General features: G+C 54.5%; 1 protein-coding gene across 1 annotated transcript; it reads left to right on the top strand.

The window, feature by feature from the left end:
* Positions 1–6,290: 6,290 nt before the first annotated feature.
* On the top strand, positions 6,291–10,772 carry LOC119101420 (uncharacterized). Its single transcript, XM_037224754.1, has 3 exons — positions 6,291–8,387; positions 8,846–9,167; positions 10,410–10,772. The coding sequence occupies exons 1-3, from the start codon at positions 6,706–6,708 to the stop codon at positions 10,749–10,751; spliced, it is 2,346 nt and encodes a 781-aa protein (XP_037080649.1). The 5' UTR covers positions 6,291–6,705; the 3' UTR covers positions 10,752–10,772.
* Positions 10,773–19,258: the final 8,486 nt, after the last annotated feature.

Genomic DNA, 19,258 nt, shown 5'->3' on the forward strand with positions numbered 1-19,258 from the left:
TCTTACATTTAGAGGGCAGTCTGGGCGCTTCTTTCACGTGTGCGATTTTTAGACCGATGATAAGAACGGATCGACCCTTTAAGCACCGCGAAGTGGTGCTGGAATCTGGTGGTGGAACTGAAAGAGTAGAGGAAGATTCTCTATTTTTCGTCTTTCCGTAACTGTTTATCCGTCCAGAAGACAGATTAAAACGGCGCCCGCCGTCTGTTGGCACGTGCAGTGGTCGACGCCGTTCGGTTTTACGGAAGCTCCAGCCCGAGCCATCGCTGTCATTGCTCTCGATCATGGGCATAGGAACAGGGGGGGGGGGGGGGGCCGGGGGCCATGACCCCCACTTTTCAAAGTGGGGGGCCAGCAATTTTAACTGGCCCGCCCACTTTTCATATCAGGGTTGCATATGGCTTAGTTTTGCCCTACTTTACATATGCGTGCCGATTTACCTAATTTACCAGTAAATCTCCCTAAAGATGTGCCATCTTTTTCGTTTGCTCATTGACCATCGCTAAGTGTTCAAGCTGCAAGGCCGGCGCCGCACGGCCTGGAGGCTGCAACGCCGGACGTTGAGGCTGTTGTTGCTATGGCTTGCGAGCGAGCATGTTCAAGACCAAATCACGTAGTTTTCTTATCAGTAATCAATTCTGACAGGATCTGGAGCATTTTAAGACGAACATGGGTTAGCCATGTGAATACAAATTAGGAACCCCCATTGCATTTGCAAGGTGCGGTCAGGGAGAACTCAATATCTCTGAAGAACACAGAAAAACACGGAACTGAAGCCTATGTGACAATTATTGGACTACCTGCCGTGATCAGGGATGTTGTTGCATCATTCAGGGTTCCTGTGCTGATCCGGGGCTAACTGCGCGGGTCAGAAGGCCTCCCGTGTCAGGGATGTAAACAGTGTGATATGATGTATCCTTCTAATGGCCTCCGAATCGACCAGGAAATCCCGCCCTGTGCCACCAGAATGATGGCCAGAAGATACTCATGGTGGGACGGAATGGCCTTTCAGCCATTTACCACAAACGGTAATGTATCCCTGGTGTTTTATTCAAGAGGCCCTTGCCCAGAAGGAAATAAGGGGTCTCATTAATGTTGAGCAGAGTGGGGGTCTCATTATTGTTGAATAGGGTGGGTCGAAATGAGCTTAAAGAAAACGAGCAGCGTCATGCCATGTTTGCTTGAGGACGCTCATTTTTTCAGAATGCATTATTGAAAAAAATTACATCCAAAGTCTAGAACATGTCCGCCCGCAACCTCGAGGGCAAGGACAAGGATGGTCTGGGTTGCAACTTCCGTAAAATCGAAAAGTTTCGGCCACCGCAAGTGCCACCAGACGGCGGGCGCCGTGCTGGTCTGTCTTCTCGATAGATAAATGGCTGCAAAAATACGAAAAATGGAGATTTTACCTTCAATCTTCCAGTTCAACCACCAGATTCCAGCCCTCTTCGCGGTGCTTTTAGGGCCAATCTGTTCTTTTCATCAGTGTAAAAATCGCACACGCGGAATATGCGCTCAGACTGCCCTCTAAATGCAAGATCTGATGTCGTGAAGCGTCCGAGGATACTTTTTCAGAAACGCCGTCATTTTCGTCCACCCGTTGGCCACAACCTAGTATTAGTTGCTAGGCCGACGCTGCGCGGCCTACGGAGGCTGCAACGCCTGGGGTCGAAGCTTGTGTTTTTGAGATTTTTGAGTGCATATGTTCAAAACTGCGTTACATAACTTGTGTTACAAGCCGATTTAAGTTTCAAAGGTTATCATTTTAGAAGTGTCACCATTTTCGTCCACCGGTGTGCCATGGCTAAGAGTTAGCTACTGGGCTAACGCTCCGCGGACTGCGGATACTGCAGCACCTGGTGTCGGGGTTTGATTGGTAGGATTTGATTTGAAATCATTGCCAAGATTTGCGGGCGCGCATGTTAAAAAGCACGTTACATGAGTTGTATCACTAATCGATTCTGACTGACTGGTGAACATTTTCAGACAAACATGGCTTGGCCAAGTTAATACACATTTGGATCAAACACATCAATCAACAATCTACCTTCGCGATGTCCTCACTGTCTGTGAAATTCAGATAAAGATTCTTTCAAAGGTTCTGAATGTTATCGGTTTAGAAAGAATCAACTAACCATTGGAAATTAAGGCGTCGGTGATTTATTCCATGCAGTCGTCCAACGCCCGATTTCTGCTGTTTATTGACCTCAAAATACAAACAGAATTGAGCTCACGGTAGCTCCTGGTTTCTGTTCTGGATGCGAGGTAAACATAGCAATAAAACGGAGAAAACCGCGTCACTTGTGAACAAGTAAGCTATATCCGGGGATATTTGGGGGGGGGGGATCACCATAAGATGGGCTTTTGTCAACCTTGTGCTCCCCTTGGCAGGGCCCTGGCTACGCCCCTGACTACACACAAAAGCAGATCAAGTCACATACGTTGTATGCTGGGCAGTGAGGTGTCCGTTGGGCCAATGCATACCTAAGGCAGACAGCTTCCCGGAGGCTATTTTTCTGCGATAGTGTGATGTGAGGGGAGATAATTCGGAAAAAGATGCTGTCGTAGCTGTCCAACACATGTTTCATACACCATGTAGTAGTAACGCTGATCCAAAAGTATGCAACAAAGCAGTCATACGATCAGTTCGCAGTCAGTCATGCGGGAGACATTCAGGCCAGGGCGGTGGTCACCCAAGGTGGACAGCAACAGGGTCCAGATAAGGAACATATGGCAGATGGGCCCTATTAGGTGGCTTGGTTCTTAAAAGAGAATCTGCAGTCTCGTGGCTTTTTCGCCTCGTTTCTGGCAGATTCAAGCTCCCGAATCTGTTTCTGCCTAAAATGCTGCTGCAAGTCTTATCTCCTGAAAATCACCCAGTGAAATCAAGGCGCAGGAAAAATCTGTCGCACTGTGAGCCATCGATTCACTTTCAAAATTGTCATCAACCTACATCCAGGTCGTATTTTGGCATCTACACTGTGGGGGCAGATGCTTCCTCAATGACCCAAAATGCCTATCCGCTCGTGGAATTTCGCCTCCCCAGGAAAGACAATGTTAAAATGGATGAATAATACTGGGAAGCTGGATAGCCTTGTTTGCCGAATGACAGATGAGTCGAATAGGCAAGATTGTACACCAGTGAGAAACAGCTCTAGATGCATATTTAGCATAGCGGCCATGACATGTGAATACAGAGCGATAACAACCTCCATTCCTAACCCCTCCCGCCCCCTCCCCCCCTTCCCCGGTCATCGGGCTCACTTTCCAGAAAGACTTGCTGAAGTACACCCTGAGCTTGCCCCCCCCCCCCCCCACCACTTTTGCAAACGTTCCTACGCCTATGCCCTCGATGTTGCGGCGGACATGTTCAAACCTTTCGAAGTGATTTGTTTTACCAATCCATTCTGAAAAATGAGCTTTCTCAGGCAAACATGGGATGGCCTTGCTCGCATTTTTTGCTTATTTCTATTAATAAGTAACGAGACCTTCAACTCTACTGAACAATAATGAGAACCCTCATTTCCTTTCGGGCAAGGGAGACCTTGAGTGGAACACCAGGGACACTTTACCGTTTCCGGTCAAGGGCTGACAGGCCATTCCGTCCAATCGCAAAGTATCTTCTGGCTGTCATTCTGGCGACACGGGGCGGAATGTCCTGTTTAGCCCGGAGGTCATTAGAAGGATATATCGCATTGCATTGTCTCCCGCCCTGATACGGGACGCGTTCTGACCAGCGCAGGATCAGCACAGGGACACTCATTGACGAAACAACATAATTGATCGCCGCAGGTGGTCCAATCATTGTCGCATAGACTCCAGTTCCATGCTTTTTTCCTCCGTTCTTCAGAGATATTAAGGACTCCCTGAACGTAGATTGCAGCCCACATGGGATCCCAAAGTTGCATTAACACGGCCAATCCATGTTCGTCTTAGAATGTCCAAGATTCAGTCTGAATTGAAAACTGATAAAAAAGCTATGTAATATGGTTTTGGACACACACACTCGCAAGTCAGCTATAGGAAAAGGGACTCGGTGCCCGGCGCTCCAATGTTCGTATGACGCGCGGCATCGGCCCTGCGGCTGCGACACTAAGCGATGGCCAATGAGCAAACGAAAAGATGAGTGGTGAACGAAGTAAATGGGCATATATGTTGAATGCAGTGCAAATGAAACGAAACACAGCCTTTATCTGAAAGGTGGGGGGGGGGGGAGGTAGCTCACATTGTTGCCCCCCCACCTTGAAAAGTGGGGGGCATTGCCCCCTGCCCCCCCCCCCCCCCCTGTTGCTACACTCGCAAACATACAGACGGACAGTGGATGGCATTTGGTGCTACGTTCGTCATCTTCAGAACTGTATGTTTTGCCTTGACCCATCAGCTGTGTTAGGGAGCAAACGGGCCGTTGCTGCCGGCGCGGCGGCGGCGTCTCCGCGATGGTGTGAGCGACCCCTCTGCCGATTGGTCCCCACCATCTGGAGCCCATATGTGGGCCACGTGGGTTTATGGAACACGCGGGCAGGGACGCACGGTCTCAGGCTATCAGTCCACGTTCATGTTCCGACGGCGCGGCTCGACGCGAGCCGCGTCAGCGTTTACAACGACGACGACGACTTCGGAGTGTGCGACGCCGCCCCTCCAACGCCTCTCTTACCTTCACTTTGCAACTCTTTGGATAATAGAGACTCTTCCTTTTCAACGTCTGTTTTCAAATCAAGTCGATGGTCCTCCGGAAAACTAACGAACTCTTTCACACGAACAAGCTGGATTCACGCAGTCTAGTTCTACGCAGTCTGACTTACCTTGCTTGCGGTCGCAGCTGTTCATGAAATTGAGCCAATCCGAATTAAATGGAGCAGATATGTTACAAGCATGAATAACACTTGGTCATATTATTGTTCAAATTTCAGAGCACATATTCGCCGATCAAATTCCAGGTGACAGGTGTGGTCACGTACAAGAAAGATCGGACATGCGATGTTATTTCACGGTGCGCAAAAACAAATGTGTGAAACTGTCTGTCTATTTGACCCATTTGGTTTGACGGTCCTGCCACAGACCCGTCTAGCGTTTCGATAGTGGCTTCTCGATTATCTTTTGCTTTTCCTGTTTTCTTCTTTCGTTAGCACCCAGTGTCAGACATCAGAGAGGAGATCCTCCGCGTATGTGCTGACGCTGATAGCATCTGTTGGTCGCCTCGTGAACTGCAATCATGAAGTCAAGAATAAAAAAAAAACACACCCGTTATGTTTTTCATCTGATGGCTGGCATGCATCGCATTATGGATTGGTTTCTGTACAGGTTTGCTGGACCCATTTTTCGAGTTGCATGTTTAACAACGTATTGTACGATAGAAATAAGAAAAATACAATTGCACCATTAGCAGGGACCGTAAACGGAGTACAAAGCCAACTTCATTTGTCCATACCAAGCTAGCTCCGGCATGTTCCGGATCAGCTAGATAAGTGATCAGTGCGATATTCTGAGTTCTTTGCGCCAGTATTTCAAGTAATTGTGCAATACCTCGCGATTTGCAACAGACAACGAAATGACATCCTATTTGGTAATGCGGGCAGAGTCGCCTGTATACGCGATCCAAAGTTGGCGCTGGTCCGGTGGCTCTGTCTAAACTTTTTTGCTTTGTATACCTTCCATTGGCTTAACGTTGGCAACGCATGAACTCGTGACAAACCCCAGCTATTTCCAGAATCAATCGCAACTCAGAGGTAGCTTCCGCAGAACGGGGTTCCCAGTTTCTCAACATCACAAAACATTACGCTTGAGCAAGGCTGGTGGAGTGCGATTTTGGAAATCTGAAACAGGAGCAGCGGGAACATTCATAAGCTGTCTAGGAGAGCGACCGAAGACATCGAAGGCATCTCTTTTCCAGCAATCTCATAGGGTAAATGTCATTTCTTAGAATGTTCAGGGTGCCAGCACGATTGCCTAGCACTCGGGTGGCGCCCTCTGGATTAAAATATAGATGGAATACAATGGATCGAAGGATTCAACAGTTGCACACCCATTACCGCGTCGTCTTGAACCCAGCTTTCCGGCATGTCTGTAAATCCCGTAATGGCCTGATCTAGGCCGCCGCCCGCCCACCCCGCGTCCAGCACGCGGCTGGTCAACTACCCTGTGCCCGGAAGTGGGCCGGCCCACGCCACCATCTGGCCAATCAGGTGACGCAGTGAAGCTGACGTCATATGGCTGGAAGAGCCGGTTGTCCGCTCATTCGGGCTATTCGTGGTGAATAGCGGAGCTGGGCCCCAAGGCCAGTGCGGCTTGGCTGGCGGGCGTCGGTGGCAGACAGCCGAGACGGTGGAGTGTGTTATTTCAGGCAGACCAAGTACTTGGCCGGCAGGGTGAATTGTTGCAATTCAAGGTCCGCCTCGGCTTTGCCGTTACATGGACGTGTGTTACCGCGTGGCAATTCGGGGCCTTCATCGCTGGAATTATCCCGTATCGTGTTTATTGTCCGTGTCCGCGTGGTGAAAGTGAGACACCGAAACCTCGCCGTTCGACAGTTTCCCAGACGGAGACGGAGCTGGCGGTAGTAGCGTGCGGGTAAGCTACAGACCTTGCAGGCCTGTGAGGTGAGAAGCTGGAGGCGCTTGGATGAACTGAGGCGCTGTCCGTCTGTACGTGAACCCCTCGCGCCCGGACCCGCTCGGTCCGGTTGAGAACGACCCGCCGGGTGCCGGAATGCGGCCGCGTTGCGCGTGGCCGGCCGCGGCGGTGGCGGCGGTGCTGTGGGCGGCGACGCTGGCGGCGACCGACAGCTCGGACATGAGGGGCCTCATCTCGCTCGTCGATGGCGACCTGGCGGCGCGCAACGTGACACCGTGCAAGGAGCACCTGTGCCGGGCGGACGGCCGCCGGCCGCGGCTCGCCGACAGCTGGATCGAGCACGGCTGCTTCTGCGACGACGAATGCGCCACGTTTGGCGACTGCTGTCGGGACGCGTCCGGCGCCGGCGGTGCTGCGCGTCCCGACCTCACCTGCGCTGCGCTGCGCCACTACGGCGGCGTGTACATGGTGTCGCGCTGCCCGCCCGGCTGGCGCGGCGAGGAAGCGCGGCGCCGCTGCCAGCGGCCGCCGCCGCTGGCGCAGGACCCGCTGGCCGCCATGCCGGTCAGCAGCCCGGCCAGCCGACTGACCTACGCCAACGTCTACTGCGCCACGTGCCACGACGACGCGGCCGGCGCCGTGCTGTGGCAGCCTCGCATCGAATGTCCGACAGTGCCAGCCGCCGCCGATCAGCCGCAGGCCACCCAGCGGCTGCGCCAGGACGGCACCGGCCACTGGGGCGTGGCGCTGCTGACCGACGGCGGCGGCGAGACCTTCCACCCGTGCGAAGTGGATCCGTTCATGCCGGAGACTGTGGAGCATTTCGTGCGCCGTTGCCGGACCGCCGTGGACGCCTGCGCCGCCGACTGGGCCGACCTGGAGGTGGCGGCGCTGTGCGGTGCCTACAACGCGCACGCGTTCGATTCCAATCGCCGCGCGACGGACGGTCCGTACCGCAACCCGCACTGCGCGCTCTGTAACGGCGTGCCGGCTGCGGACCTGCTGTGCGTGCAGGGCCTGGACGTCCGCCAGCTGCGGCCGCGCAACAACTTCAACCTGCGCGCCTTCTCCATCCTGCTGGACGTCAACGACCAGTCGGGCAGCGAGGTGGTGGGCGCGGTGAGCGTGTGTCCGCCCGGCCGCCTCTGGGACCCGTTCTTCAAGAAGTGCCGGGACGTACTGTGTGACGCCGGCTTCCGTCTGGAGGGCGACACCTGCGTCGCGGTGGAGGTCAGCCGCAGCCTGGACGCCATCGTGTTTCCCGACAGCGGTAGCGGCCCCCGCCGCAACAACATTAACAACAACGACAACAACATTAACAACAACAACGGCGACGACGACGATGAGGCGCGGTCGTCCGACTTCCAGCTGTGCCCCAAGTACTACCTTGAGCCGGGCGAATTTTCGCCGGCCGCCAACGGCTCCGTACATGTGCCGTTGTACAAGCGACACTACGCGGCTGGCGAGTACGAGCTGCGCGACGGCGAGCTGGTGGTGTGCGCGCTGACGCAGGACTTCGGCAAGTTCGACAGTGCGCTGTCGTACGTGTCGATTGTGTTCCTGGCCGCCTCGATCCTGTGCCTGTTCTGCCACCTCGTGGTGTTCGCGCTGGTGCCGGACATTAGGAACATGTCGGGCCAGAACCTGGCGTCGCTCTGCGTCTGCCTGCTGCTCGGCTATATCTGCTTCATGGCGGCGCCGTTCCAACAGCCCGGGAGCGGCGGGTGCCGCACGCTGGCCATCGTCATGTACACCGCCTTCATCGCCTCCTTCTTCTGGATGAACGTCATGGCCTTCGACGTGTTCATCACCCTCAGGTGGGTGATAGACTGCGGAAGGTCGAGTGGACCGTGGAGACCACCAGCGGTGCGCGCGACCGGTCCTGCACTGCTGTTAACCGCTCAAGATATGGGTGTCTGATTGCCTTCAGCATAGTAACTTTGATAAAGTTCACGTCGCAAACAACTTCACTGGCACTGGTTGTGTATTAGTAATTAATGTAATCATACTAATAATGATAACAGTAGCAAGTTTCTTAGACACCATATTCTGGAGTATTGAACACCCGGGAGCCATAACTTCACCACACTTCTCATCAACAACACATCATAACACTTCCACAATAGAACTCCTTCACAACACTCCTCCAGCCGTCTCCCACGTGCTCATTCAGCCGCTGTGCGTTCAGATCCCCAGCTTGCGACAAGCCACCATCAACCGAGCACGTTTTACACCCGTGGCGGCGTTCGTTTGACCCCTGGACTCCGGCCCGCAGGCAAGCGGTGACCGAGCTGCGCGTCTCGGAGGGGCGCAACCTGAAGCGGTTCGCGCTGTACGCGCTGTACGTGACGGCGATGGCGGGCGCGCTGCTGGCCGCCGCGCTCGCCACCGACGCCGCCGAGGACGCCGCCGAGCCGTACCGGCCCGGCTTCGGCGAGCGCGTCTGCTGGTTCAGCCGGCGGCGCGCGCTCATGGTGTTCTTCGCCGTGCCGCTCGCCGTCGTCATGGCCGCCAACGTGCTGCTGTTCGTGGGCAGCGCGCGCCTGCTGCGCCGGACGGCCCGCTCCACGGCCCATCTCACCTGTGCGCCCTCCAAGGTGAGAGGAGGCTCGCGCGGCTGTGGCACCGCGGGGCAAGGCTGGGGGTGGTGCTTGTGAGCTAGAACGGCGTGCTTTGAGCATGTGTCTGTGCAGGTATTGACCGATAACCCCGTTCTGTTCCACGCGCTGACTCTGCTCTCCTTACGTCAGGTGGGCCCACACTAATGCCGCACTTTGACTGTCAGGTCAGCAATGTCACTTTGAAATCGGTGGGAAGGGGTTAGTCGCCCAGCCCATGGCATGTGACAAGTTGCCCTCGAAACCTTACCATCTGTCTTCTTTCCGGATCGGCGCGACCGGGACGAGGGGGGGGGGGGGCAGCTAGCCCACCAATAAGGTCAAGTGCCGCTTTCGTGCCTGACGAACCAGAACCCTGCCCTCTGGCTGTTAGTTGAACCAGTTCTGACCACTCCCTTCGACCGTCAGTTGATTAGTTCTGGACACGCTTTCTGACCGTTAGGAAAACCGGAGCTGACATCGCCCTCCGACCGTCAGATGAAGCTGTTCTGATCACTTCTCTGACCGTCAGACGAACCCGTGCTGACTCCGCCCTCTGACTGTCATTTGAACCTGTGCTGACTCCGCCATTTTTAGATGAATCGCAATAACCCCGCCCTCTGACCGTCAGGTGAACCTGTGCTAACCCAGCCGCCTGGCCATTAGGTGCACCCTGGCTAACCTCTCCTGATGTGACCTTCAGGTGAACTGGTGCTGACCCCGTCGTCTGATCGTCTGGTGCACCCTGGCTAACCTCGCCTGATGTGACCTTCAGGTAAACCCGTGCTGACCCCGTCGTCTGATCGTCTGGTGCACCCTGGCTAACCTCGCCTGATGTGACCTTCAGGTGAACTCGTGCTGACCCCGCCCTCTGATCATCAGGAGCACCCGTGCTAACCTCACCTGATGTGACCTTCAGGTGAACTCGCGCTGACCCCGCCCTCTGATCATCAGGAGCACCCGTGCTAACCTCACCTGATGTGACCTTCAGGTGAACCCGTGCTGACCCCGCCCTCTGATCATCAGGAGCACCCGTGCTAACCTCGCCTGATGTGACCTTCGGGTGAACCCGTGCAGACCCCGCCCTTTGATCGTCTGGTGCACCCGTGCTGACCCCGTCGTGTGATCATCAGGTGCACCCTGGCTAACCTTTCCTGACGTGACCTTCAGGTGAACTCGTGCTGACCCCGCCCTCTGATCATCAGGAGCACCCGTGCTAACCTCGCCTGATGTGACCTTCAGGTGAACCTGCGCCTGTACTCGCGACTGGCGGTCATCACGGGCCTGTCGTGGGTGGTCGGCCTGGCCGCCGGTTGGCTGGACTTCTCACCACTCTGGTACGCGTTCGTCGTCCTGAACACCCTGCAGGGCGTCTTCATCTTCGTCTCGTTCACTCTGGCGGAGCGGGTGCGCAGCAAGGTGCGCCGACAGGCCTCACGCTACTCCCGCCGGACGGCGGCGCCAGGCGGCGGCGGCCGCAGCAGCGGCAACGGCAGTGGCAGCGGCAGTGGCAGTGGCAGCGGCAGCGGCGGCGGCAACCACACCGACTCCACCGGTCTGCCGCTGACCCGCACCAGGCGGTAGGGCCGCGGCCACAGCAGCTCCGGTTAGGCGCGGCTGCTGTTCGCGTCCACAGCAGCTTTCATCGGGAGCTTCTGAAGGGCTGCGGCTACAGTAACTCCGATCAAGTGCTGCTGTAGGTCCGCAATTACAGGAACTTCTGCCAGACACGGCTCAGTAGCCGCGACTTCATCAGGTCCATTGGTGTACTGCTGTAAGGTCGCGGCTACAGCGGCTCCGACCAGGCATGACCAGGGCCGCGACTACAGCACCTGCCGGGCGCGAAGGCCTGCGACTACAGCAGCTCGGGCCAAGCATGACTGTAGGGCCGCAACTACAGCGCCTGCCGGGCGCGAAGGCCTGGGACTACAGCAGCTCGGGCCAAGCATGACTGTAGGGCCGCGGCTTCATCACCTGCCGGGCACGAAAGCCCGCGACGACGGCAGCTCGGGCCAGGCATGACTGTAGGGCCGCGGGTTCACCACCTGCCGGGCACGAAAGCCCGCGACTACGGCAGCTCCGGCCAGGCATGACTGTAGGGCCGCGGCTTCATCACCTGCCGGGCACGAAAGCCCGCGACTACGGCGGCTCCGGCCAGGCATGACTGTAGGGCCGCGGGCTTACCACCTGCCGGGCACGAAGGCTTGCGACTACGGCAGCTCCGGCCAGGCATGACTGTAGGGCTGCGGCTTCATCACCTGCCGGACACGAAAGCCCGCGACTACGGCGGCTCCGGCCGGGCATGACTGTGTGATCATCGTAGGCAGCCTTTAAGTAACGGCTGTGTTAGGTCGTAAGACGCTCATGAAGGCTCTCATGGGGTACCTCATGGGAAGGGTCTCATCCAGGTACTCCACTGCCTCAGCTCAGCCGAGCGTGAATCCAGGAATCTCCAGAACACTCAGCATGCAATGGACGCCACTCATAAAAAGACAATGGTGTTGAGTGACTGTCGAATCTTCGACGAAAGGAAGGCGTTGTCGTGACGTGCGAGTGCGTGGGAGCCTGTTCCCGTTGGTGGTCGGGTTTCATCTTAGCCGGCTCCTTCGGCTCACAGCGGTGGTCAGCTGTGCTGCGTCGCGCCACGCGGCTCCAGGTGACCTTGGTCGCGACCGGAGGTCCGCGGACTGCGAGGTGAAATAAGTGCTGCGATATTTGCCTGCCGTTGTGTGCTGGGGTATTCCAGGCGAGCTCCTGATGCGTAATGTTCGTGCTCTGTCGTTTTATTAAAAAAACTGTTCACGCCCTCGAGACTCCTTTTCTGCGGAGCGGAGAATTACTAGGCGGGTCGTCCGAATGACTCAGTGGCATTTCAGAGCGATGTTTCCTGTCGGTACGGAACGATCCACTGCGAACGGATCGGCGCAATGACGCACAGAGTGCCAGAGAAACCCGCCGATATGGACCGTTGTGTGCCTATTCATTAGGTTAGGATTTCTGCTGTTGAACTATGTCTGATGCCCGGCTAGCGATGTACAGCCGCGCATGGCGCATCCTAAACAACACACGGGATAGTTACACGATCGCCATATAACTTTCCGGGGGGAGGGGGCTGTGAAGACGGCGTTGAAAAAAAATGCAGCACGTTGCAAGCAGAGCCAGGAATGCCAACTCAAAGGCATTTTACTGACACCGGCCACAGGTGCTGCATCGGAGGAGGGCTGCTAAACTGTTTCTGATGCAACCTAACTCCCTTTCCACGCGAAAGCCTCAACGCAGCACATTGCAAATGACATGTTTTCACTGAAGGTGCTGCGAATTCCGCTGCTGCCATGGACGGGAAAGTGCCAGGCACTGAACCTTGGTCGCCATCGCTCGTGCAATACGTATCGTGTGATCTGCTCGTCAGCACGACTATCGGGTCAAGGTGGTCGGCCTCGCTGCACACGGCACGGCCGGCCAGGAGGCCGCCACTGAGCTCACGGCCGGCCAGCTGCAGCCGAGGCGCGGCTGAAGCCCGTCACCAGGGGCGCAGCCAGAGCCCTGGTGGTGGGGGGAGGGGGGCGGCGCAGGGTTGACAACAAGCTCTTGAAGGGAGTGTTGCACATTTGAGGATACTGAAGCATCAAATATGATGAAATAAGCTCATTTATAACTATCGGTATGCTTTTAAGTGGAAAAGGCTTCTCTCGACAACACGATATTTCTATTTAGTTAGCATGCTCCTCACTGCGTTATGGTCTACGTCATTGTACCTTGCACAGCATTGGGAGCCATTAGCGGTCGTTATACCTGGAAGCTGCGCTCAGGAACGCTACATTTAAATTACTTGACATTTATATTTTTCTTGGCCTTGATCGCCTCACGGCTTATGGAATGGCAGGATTCGAATAGTATTATCATGGCACCATAGGTGCCTGGGCGGCCTTGAAACAGTCTCCTCGAAAAAGCCTTCACACCTTAACGGGCGTATAGCTCAGAAACTGGAGGGGTTTAGGCCGTGAGAAGAGCAGAGCTGTGAACTGCACCGAATGATGTTCAATGTGGTTATTTCAGTTAAAAACCCCATGCAAATGCTATAATGTAGAATGCTCCTTTCATTAGTCAAGCCCTGCTCCTCCCAGAAAGGTACCTGAAAGGCGAACCTAATTTTGATGAGGCGTGGTTTTATTCCTTTCTTATTTCACCTTTTTAATGGAATAGCAGCGAGAAGGTACAGGAATATGTAAATCCGCTCGTATTTCGAAGTAAACTGATAAAAAAATGGCAGTTAAATGACTTGATGGCATAGAATTTCGGTGTCATTCCTTCTGCTATGATTCAGCGGACTCTTTCCAAACCGGTAGCACAGGCTTTGCCCGATTTGGTTTCAGTTGTACAGAAATGTTGAAATTCCCCTGAACGTACAATGGCTATAGAAGAGAAAAAAGTCGCCTCAGACTCGACCAGTGAAAAAAACTGCAACATGGTTTTGAATACAAGCACTCGAAAGCCTCAAAAACAGAACCACGACGCCCGACGTTGCAGTCTCCGTGGGCCGCGCGGGGTTCGCTATGCGGCTAACACCAGGCCGCAGCCAGCAGGTGGACGAAAATGAGTCTGAAGTTTCTGAACGCCTTTGTACGCCTTTAGCGTCAATTCATACGATTTGGGGGTAGTCCGGTAGTATATTTCATCTGCGCAATTTTTAAATTGATAGCAGGGGGGATTGGCATTTTACGGCACTGCGTCTGGTGGTGGAAATGGAGGAGTAGGGTAGAGTGTCTATGCTTTTATGGCTGTCATTAATGACCTGTTCAGAGGGCAATTTCAACATTATTCAGGTAAAATATATGCGTCAGTTTTATCTTTGAACTATGCAAATTGATTTTGAAAGGTCTCCGGGACCTTATTGCACGTCGGTCGTTCTCGCGCGTCCGGCGCGTGTCGCCTGGTGTTACCTGCAGCAGCCCACGGCGTTCCATTTTATGGCAACTGTATCCCTGCCATCGGTGCCCTTGCTCCTAAAATTGCAAGTGCTTAGGCTCGATGTTGTATGTGATTTGTTTCATAGGACAATTCTGAAAAAAATGAACGTCCTAGGCAAACCTGACTTGATCTTTTTTTAATTTTTGACGTAATTTCGGCTCTTTCTGTGAAACACGTATGAGACCGCTTGACTTTCTCCGAACAAGTGGCTCCATGGATAGAACACTGAGGCGCATGATGGCTCCCGGTCATTAACTGAAGGGTCATTCCGCCTCAGCGCGGGATGCCTTCCGGCTGCCATTCTGGGGACGCTGGGTCGGGGTCCGCTAGTCGATCTGCCGGCCCTCAGAGGGATACATCATAGATTGGTCTCATCTGTGACATGGGAGGCCCTCCACTGAAGCAGCGCCCTCATTGATGCAAATGCCTCCTTATCGTCGCAGGAGTCCAATAATTATCACCGAGATTCCAGTTCGGCTTAACGGGCCGTGGCTGAAATGAGTTGGGGCTATTGCTGAGTTGGGGCGTTTGGCTATTGGACCCCTCATTAACACAGGGCCCTTACATTGCCTCAGTGTGGACCCCCGTTATTATATGTTTTCATATCTCCTTTCAATATGAGAGGAACCGATCACAACCAGAGGGATCCTCTGGCATTAGGGGCTCTGTCCATGTTTCTGTTCAGCAAGTGTTCCCCTGACCGACTCGTGACACCTTGTCCACACAGGAACCTCTGAAGGGCCCCTGGCTAGACGCTACAGGGCCCTCCTTTGTCTCAGGGGCCAAGCGGAGCTGACAGTTTGGGTATTGGTGTTGCCTGGCCGAGAAAGAGGTCCTTATCCACTCAACTCACCACCCCCTTCCCCTCCCTCCAACCCAATCGACGCATAGCCTTCTCACTGAGATTTAAGAGCCCGACGCTGCGGGCCAGGACTTTTTAGCACAATCTCCGGCTAGCCCTTCGGGGCCTCAAATCGGGAGCAAGGGGGAAGTGCCCCCTGTGCCTTCTGTCCCCACCCCCTGTCTGCGTCATGGCCCACGACCCGCGGAGCCTGGCCTGACTATGTCTGGCTTTCGTCAGCACCAAACCGACGGAGCTAATTGACGGCCATTGCACGGCATTGCGGCTGGCTGGGGATGATGCAATGGTTAGATCAGGTAACTTTCGGTACGATTGAGTAAACCATCTCTCCGCACACCGATTGGTTATGATGCAAGCACGACGTAGTTGGCCGAGTCGCGCGAAATTCGTGAAGGACGTGCAATGCACGGATGTTGGGGTGGCATAAAGGTTGTGCCAGAGGACTTGTACGTGTGCCGTGGTGTACATATATGTCATGGTGTTCAATGGTGTAGCCAGGATTTCGGTCTGGAGGGGGCCATTTCTGGTCACAGAGAGCCGTTTCAGTCACGGGGGCGCACTCCTCGTCGCCATCAGGCTCTGCTTTTTATTGGAAAGCCTCTCTTTAGGCGCATGTTCCCTTTTTGATGTCCAAGTGGCCCTTGTTGAGTTTTAGAAGTTCTCCGGGTGTTCTGAACCGCTAAAAAGTATCAGTATATTTGGCTTCGCACCTTCAAGTGGTGGGGGCGCAGGTATGGGCACAGAGGCTTCTCCTGTGCTACGCCATTGATGGTATGTTTGTGTAAACCATGGCGTTTACCGAGCACGAATAGATTCCGGGATGAAATCATAGCCACAGCCTGCTGGCCGTCGACCTGGTCTCGCCCTGTGGCGGATACTCGCTCGGCAAAACAAGCCATCTCGGCTTGCACCGCTCCGCGTGAAACTGCCACATAGCAGAAACACAGAGTGAGAGTCCCGTCCCCGCATCCCAGACCCAACCGCTGCTCTCGCTGCGGAGCTGTGTCCACCCCAAAGCGCCGCCCTCTCACTCTGCGGAGCTGTGTCCACCCCAGAACGCCGCCCTCTCCCGCTGCGGGGCTGTGTCCAAAGTCCCCGTCCCGTCCACCTCGGTGGCGAACGCGTACTGCAGACCCGCGCCATCGCCTGCTACTCACGAATTCAGCAGGTGAGGCTGCGGGCCGGCCGGCCGTCGCGCGCTGTGCAGCGGGCGTCAGGCACGGTCGGCACAGCCGAACACTCAGACAGCAGGTCCGTCGGCTCTCTGCACACGCCGGGGCCGGAAACGCGCACACGTAGCTGGGTAGGTGGCCGCGGTGGGCCGGTGATCGCGTCTCCAGCTAGGGAAGCCGTCGTCTGTTTGACATCTCTCTCCGTCGATCTATCTGCATAGAAAGTAAAAAAAACAATATCCGGGGAGAAATCCGTTTACGTGTTTCTTGTGAATTAGGGCATTATGGTTTTAGCTTTCTCCTAAACTACGGGCGTATTTTGATCATTTATGCCTACGTTAGTCAGTTATATAAGGATATGACAGTCACACAACCATCACACCTTCTGCACGCCATTCTCAATACGCTCGTAATTCAGCCTTGATTTGCAGACCCTCACACTGCCGCATAGATGTGGTGCGGTCGGGCTTTAGTACGCGCTCTATCTGTAGGCTGCGTGAACGGTCCGTCCCGTTGAGTCAGCGGATGCGGCGTCACACGTCGCCGGCCGCAATGTCGCCGCGGCGCCGGTGCCAGCGGACGCGAGAGTCGTCTCCGAGAAACGGACCAGCTGACCAGCGTGGGAAAACCCGCATAGAGATCGTGGTCGCACGCCACGTTAGCGCGCCGGCGGAGGCGGGGCTCGACCAGGGACGGTAGGAATGTTCTTCTATTGTCCTGGAACATGTGGGCTTAGCAGGGGTATCGGTAAGCCCGTATGGCTTGGGCGTTGAGCGCAGACGAGCGGGAGTGCCTAGCCAACCAGCCGGAGACTACTCACAGCTGCATTTGGCTCACCGTCTATTACGGTCAGATACATTCCTTGCATCTGTAAGTTCCCTGCTGTACTCGGGCTGGACCAGTGCACCAACACTGGTCGCGGCCAAACGACGCCTATAATGAGGTCACCACTGACCGGCCGCGCGCCGCGGATGGCTGCCGTCCTCTCCACCGCCAGACACTGCAGTGACAGTCTGGGGGCTTCTACCGGAGAAGCGCAGGCACATAGCCGGTCGCTAAACTGAAGCCTTGCACGACAGTACTGCAGCCTTAAAAAGATAATGCACTACAGACAAAAAAGAGTGCTGGGTCATTTATACCAACTCAACCAACGAAGGGCGACTTTTGACACCCAGCCATCTGGGTGCTCGACGAACTTTTGTCTGATGTCTTTCCTCTAGCTCTGGACACCATATTGTGAAATCAGAGCGATTAAAGCTACCCTTTTGAAGTTATAGGCATTTTCTCATTTCTAATGTTTTTGAAACGGCGGTTTTGTAATGACTGTATCCCTGTATCCAGAAAAGTTTTTATCACAAGCATAAATTTCAATGATGAGGTGAGTGCTGTAAGATGCTTTAAGTTAGGTTTTAAACAGCACGACCATTTTGGTTTTAAAATGATCATTATTATTTTATTTCCCATATTGCTTTACCTTAGCGTCCGTGATGAACGTAGTAGGCATCTCGATACTGACTCATCCAATGGGCACCGAATCGGTCCCCCACACCCAGTGGTTGGCCGCTGCCCCCCCCCCCCCCCCCCCTCCCCCCTCTAAAGCATCTCCCTCCCCCAGATTTGGGCATCGGACGTGGTCTGAGGCGGCGTGCAGGTAGAAGCGGAGGGTCAGTTAATGATGCTTAGTCCAACAGGGATGAGATAAATCCGACTTTGGCTTCCATGAACTCTAGTTACTTGCAAAAGGTGCGACCATTCGAGTCAAGTGTGCATGAGAAAGATCATGGAGCGATACTTGGCTAGATACCCAATTCTAACCATCAGGCTGACAGCACTAGCGTGTCTCAACACTCTTCGGGGGTCAAGGAGATTCGAGGAGTGTTGAAAATGAAGCGACCCTTTGACGACCACAATGCCTGCCATTAAGCAAATTCACTCGAACACCTGTAGTAACACCAACTGAGGATCATTCACATGCTGACTTGAAAAAGTGATATTCTCACATCATAAAAAAGAGTTACTGATCTTGGTGCAAGACAAAAAGGCGAAAAACACTGCAACCATTGCGTGGGCCTACGCCGACCGGTTTAAACTGACACCAACAAAAAAGCAACAAAAAGTAAAACGAATTTATGGTGCCGACGAGAACCACCTGCGTTCATCTAGAAAGCAATATATACAGCCTTCTGAAAGTTGAGGAAGCCCTTCGCACATCCTGTGGAAACGAGCTACCAGGGAATTTCCTCAGTCTGGTCAGTCCAAAATGATGCCGCCAGATTATGACCCGCTCGCCACAAGCAGCGCACACAAGGCGGAAGTCAGCAGTGCCAGGACCTCCTCCTACCAGCAGTCCAGGCAGTCCTCCTACCCGCAGTGCCAGGACCTCCTCATCATGCGCTGTGTCAGGCCTGGGCTCATCCGAGTAAAGACGGAGGCGGCAGCAAGAGCAGAGCAACTGGTTGCCATCATGGCAAGGCTTCGGACAAACGCGGGTAAATGAATGTAAGCCAGTTGTTTCTCGTAGATGGCTGACCGTATTTTCCATGGCAGTAAGGATACAAATTAAAGAATTGTCGAAGCAAAGTGTTTGGCAAGCGTGCGATCGAAACATAACATCAGGGGCAAATTTTATTTAGATTGGAATGGTAGAGGTCACATAAGCTTCGGCATTGCAGGGCGTTTTAGGCCATGTGCAAAACGGACATACCCAGACGGCCCAGCTGTAGCCAGGCCGCAGCCATCAAAAAGCTGCAGCAAGGGCTGTCTGAGGATGTGTTGAGCATTCTGATACTGCACGCCCAGTTTGCCTGTCTGGGACCTGGCTGGGGCCATGATCAAATGCTGGCTGGGTCTCGACAAGTTGAAGTGCTACAAATGAGTTAGCCCGCCCGCCCGTCCTCTTGAGTAGAACACCAGGGGTACATTACCGTTTCCGGTCAAGGGCTGAAGGGCCATTCCGTTCCATCGCGAAGTGTCTTCTGCCTAGCATTCTGGTGGCACGGGCGGGATCTCCTGGTCGATCCGGAGGTCATTAAAAGGATATATGATATTGCATTGTTCCCATCCCTGACACGGGAGGCCTTCTGATCCGT

The sequence above is a fragment of the Pollicipes pollicipes genome, unplaced genomic scaffold (assembly GCF_011947565.3).
Source record: "Pollicipes pollicipes isolate AB1234 unplaced genomic scaffold, Ppol_2.1 Scaffold_4881;HRSCAF=5763_pilon_pilon_pilon, whole genome shotgun sequence".
NCBI lineage: Eukaryota > Metazoa > Arthropoda > Thecostraca > Pollicipedomorpha > Pollicipedidae > Pollicipes > Pollicipes pollicipes.